Here is a 3,433-nt window from a genome sequence, read left to right as displayed (position 1 = left end):
AAATAGTCAGGCCCACCAACCCTAATTAAGAAAAATATAGAGGTGGTAATAACATCTATATTTGTAAATTCTGATTTCGTAAAATTCTAAAATCAGTATTATTTTTCAGGTTTTGCGAAGAATGGAAAGAATATTTTGGTTGGCGTCAGATTTGCTGTTAGCATGTCACGATTTTAATTCAATTTTTAAGAATAATCTTTACGACGTAATTTTCAGTATAATTAATATTAATCTATAATATTTTTCTATATATCTAAAATCCCACTTCTTTTAAAAAATTTAGTGATGTAATTAGTTTTCACTTAAAAGTCTAATTCAGCTTTAAAAATAATTCACGTTAGTCAATTAAAAAGATGATGCGTTGTGTTGCACTTAATTCTATTTCTCTTGACAATAATGTTCATACTAATTGAGTCAATAATTAAATTTTTTAATGTATTCATTTTTTTATTAAGGTATAATAAATTATGTGAAATTAAAGCCATGAATTTAATATGGTATAAAATTATTATAATACATAATAACAACCTCTTAATTTTATTGGTAATTAGATTTTTATTTAGGTAATTATTTGATACACATATAGTGAAAAGTTTTATTTCACAAACGGGTTGAGATTTTGCCATATATCTATTATTTTTAATTTTTAAATATAACTTAAGGATACATGACAAAATTTAACTCCATATAAAAAAAGTATTGTTAGATATTTTAAAAGAAAAATTAAAATGAAGTAAAATTAAAAAAAAGTGAAAGATAAAAGTTTGAAAATCTCCAAAATTTTTACAATATTTATTTTCACAATATTCTTTTTTTTTTTTTAAAATATGTCATGAGATATGATGACTAATTTAACACATAATTTTAATTAGCAATGACCCTATTGATATAATCTCGATAAATTAAAAATATAATTAAAATATTTTAAAGTTTATAGTCTAAAATGAGCTCCTAACATTAAATTGACAAAAGTCGCAACTCCAAAAGTGAGAGAACCTCGTATTCAAACTCCATAATAATAAAAATAAAAGCATCATTCAATCAAATTCTAACATTAAGTAATAAATAACATGTTTTTTAAAACTTAGTAATGTCTAAGAAATTCATAAATTTCCCATTTTCTTGTTGGTTTCTAGAAGAAAAATAGTAACTTTTATTTTGAAGAAGAAAAACTAGGAACATAAAATCTAGACGTATATAATATTAAAACAAACTGCGTTTTACAATTTCCCTTGTGACTGGGAAGATAATATTAGGCTAACCAAGCTTTCTAGAGAACGATATGAAGAACCTTGTTGCTGTGTAGATTGATTGGCCATCTTCTTAAACTGAAGAATTCGATCTCTGATTTCATGGCCTTCAGCTTCGACCAATAGCTTTCGGACAACCTTTGCAATCTCGAATCTATCAACTTTATTCTCCAAATGAACCCCAATCCTCCAAACATCGCTAACATATCTAGCGTTAACCCTTTGGTCCCCAAAACAAGGGTGACAAATCATTGGAACGCCTTCACAAAAGCTCTCTAATGTTGAGTTCCATCCACTGTGAGTCCAAAACCCTCCTACCGCAGTGTGAGCCAACACTTCTTGTTGGGGTGCCCATTTCACAACGTGTCCTCTCTCTTTTATCTCTTCCATGAACCCCTTTGGTAATGGTTCCAGCCATTCTGAGCCAATCACTGAACCTGGTCTCACCACCCACAAGAAAGGCTGCTCACTGTTAGCTAAACCCCATGCTATTTCTACAAATTCCGACTTTTCAATGCTTGCCACACTGCCAAAGCTTACATAGATGACAGATTTGGGTGCTTGTTTGTTTAGCCATGAGATGGCGCTTTGATCTTGAGATAGTAAGCTAGTTGAAGGGACTGGAAAATACTTGTGCAGTGGACCTATTGGGAAGATCGGGACCCGAAAATTGTAGCGGAAATCGGTCAGCGACCCGTGTTCAAGCTCTTCAAATGAGTTCCAAATCACGCCTGTACAAGACTTGGTTTGTTCCACTAAAGCTGCAATTGTTTGATGAAGACCCTCTTGATCTTGTGTTTTGAAGACTGGTATATCTTTGACTTTAAGAGGTGGAAGCTCAATAACTGGTTTCTCCTCTTGTGATTCTGAGGGGGGAAAAAACCGTTGTTAAATAAGATTTGCTAAAATGATTGTGACAAATTTGGTTAGAATTAAGTGAAGAACCTTGTTTTGGGAGATAACCCTTTTCTTGTAGAAGGGGTAAGGCAGCAAGAGCAAGGAAAGACGAAATGTTAGTAGTCCGAAGCACAAATCTAGGTAACTGAAGGCTTTTGGCGATGGAATCTGTGAATTTCCAAGTCGAATCCGAGATCAAACCAGCAACAGGCTCATCGGAAACATCAGATAACAACTTAACCAAGCAATCACGAAACGGCTCGGCGCAATTCGCATTAAGGAGCGAAATAAAGGATACGAGATTATCGGCATTAGAGCACTCACTTTTGGATAACCCGTTGGGGATGGAATGGAAGGTGAAGTGGGGATTCTTTGAAGGATATTTGGGAGAACTGATGAAGCAAGTGTGGATTATAGTGATTGAAAAGCCTTTAGAATATAAAAGATTTGCAAGCTGAAGCATTGGGCTTACATGACCTTGCAATGGCAACGGAAAAAGCAACAATCTCAGCCATTTCTTTTGCTTCCTATGAGTCTCTGTTTGGCTCTCCATTGGAGCTAATTGCTTTGGTTTCCAGCAATGCCCGATTCAGCCTTCTTTATTGCAAAATCTATATATAGAGAAATTGATATGGTAGAAACCTGTCAATTTTAAAGGCCAAATAAAATAGAAAATGTTAATGAAGTTGCCAAATGAGGTTAGCTCATAAAGCACATGCGTACAAGACAAGATAGACCCAACATTATTTCACTTGAGTTAATTAGACGAGACTCGAGTTAACAGTAGATTATAAATCTCTACGACATCGATGGTTTTTTTTTTTATCAAAATAATACAAAAAAAATAATTACAAAAATGAGATAAATAGTAGATTAAAAATAGTGTATTTTTTACAATATTATTGGATGCTGTCAATGTGTCACACAACACCACCCTAAAATTCACCCAACCATTTGTCAACCATTTCGGTGTTAAAAAAAAAAATTTAAATGGTGCCGCCATCATGTCAATAACACCATAAAAATACATGTACTTTCTCTAAATACAAAACAAATATGATACTGATAAAAAAAATATTTTTTAAGTGGTATAATCAATGTGCCAGACGACACTAATTTGAATTTAAAATAAAAGTTGGTTGAAAAAAAAAGGCTAAAAAAAAGTACAGGATAAGATAGGTCAGACGACATCGGCTTGATGCCCTGCCACTGACTTGACCAATCGATATAGGCTCTCTATCCAACCCCCTACTTTTGTTTGCTTTTCCATTCTTTTTTTTTCTCTT

At 32.9% G+C, this 3,433-nt stretch overlaps 1 protein-coding gene across 1 annotated transcript; it reads right to left on the bottom strand.

Moving 5' to 3' along the window:
* Positions 1-1,036: 1,036 nt before the first annotated feature.
* On the bottom strand, positions 1,037-2,767 carry LOC108460845 (UDP-glycosyltransferase 76B1-like). Its single transcript, XM_017760523.2, has 2 exons — positions 2,196-2,767; positions 1,037-2,116 (listed from the first exon to the last, which is right to left on the bottom strand). The coding sequence occupies exons 1-2, from the start codon at positions 2,698-2,700 to the stop codon at positions 1,221-1,223; spliced, it is 1,401 nt and encodes a 466-aa protein (XP_017616012.1). The 5' UTR covers positions 2,701-2,767; the 3' UTR covers positions 1,037-1,220.
* Between the last annotated feature and the right edge of the window lie 666 nt (positions 2,768-3,433).

The sequence above is a fragment of the Gossypium arboreum genome, chromosome 4, assembly GCF_025698485.1.
Source record: "Gossypium arboreum isolate Shixiya-1 chromosome 4, ASM2569848v2, whole genome shotgun sequence".
Classification (NCBI taxonomy): Eukaryota; Viridiplantae; Streptophyta; class Magnoliopsida; order Malvales; family Malvaceae; genus Gossypium; species Gossypium arboreum.
This window is presented reverse-complemented; position numbering and strand designations above follow the sequence as displayed.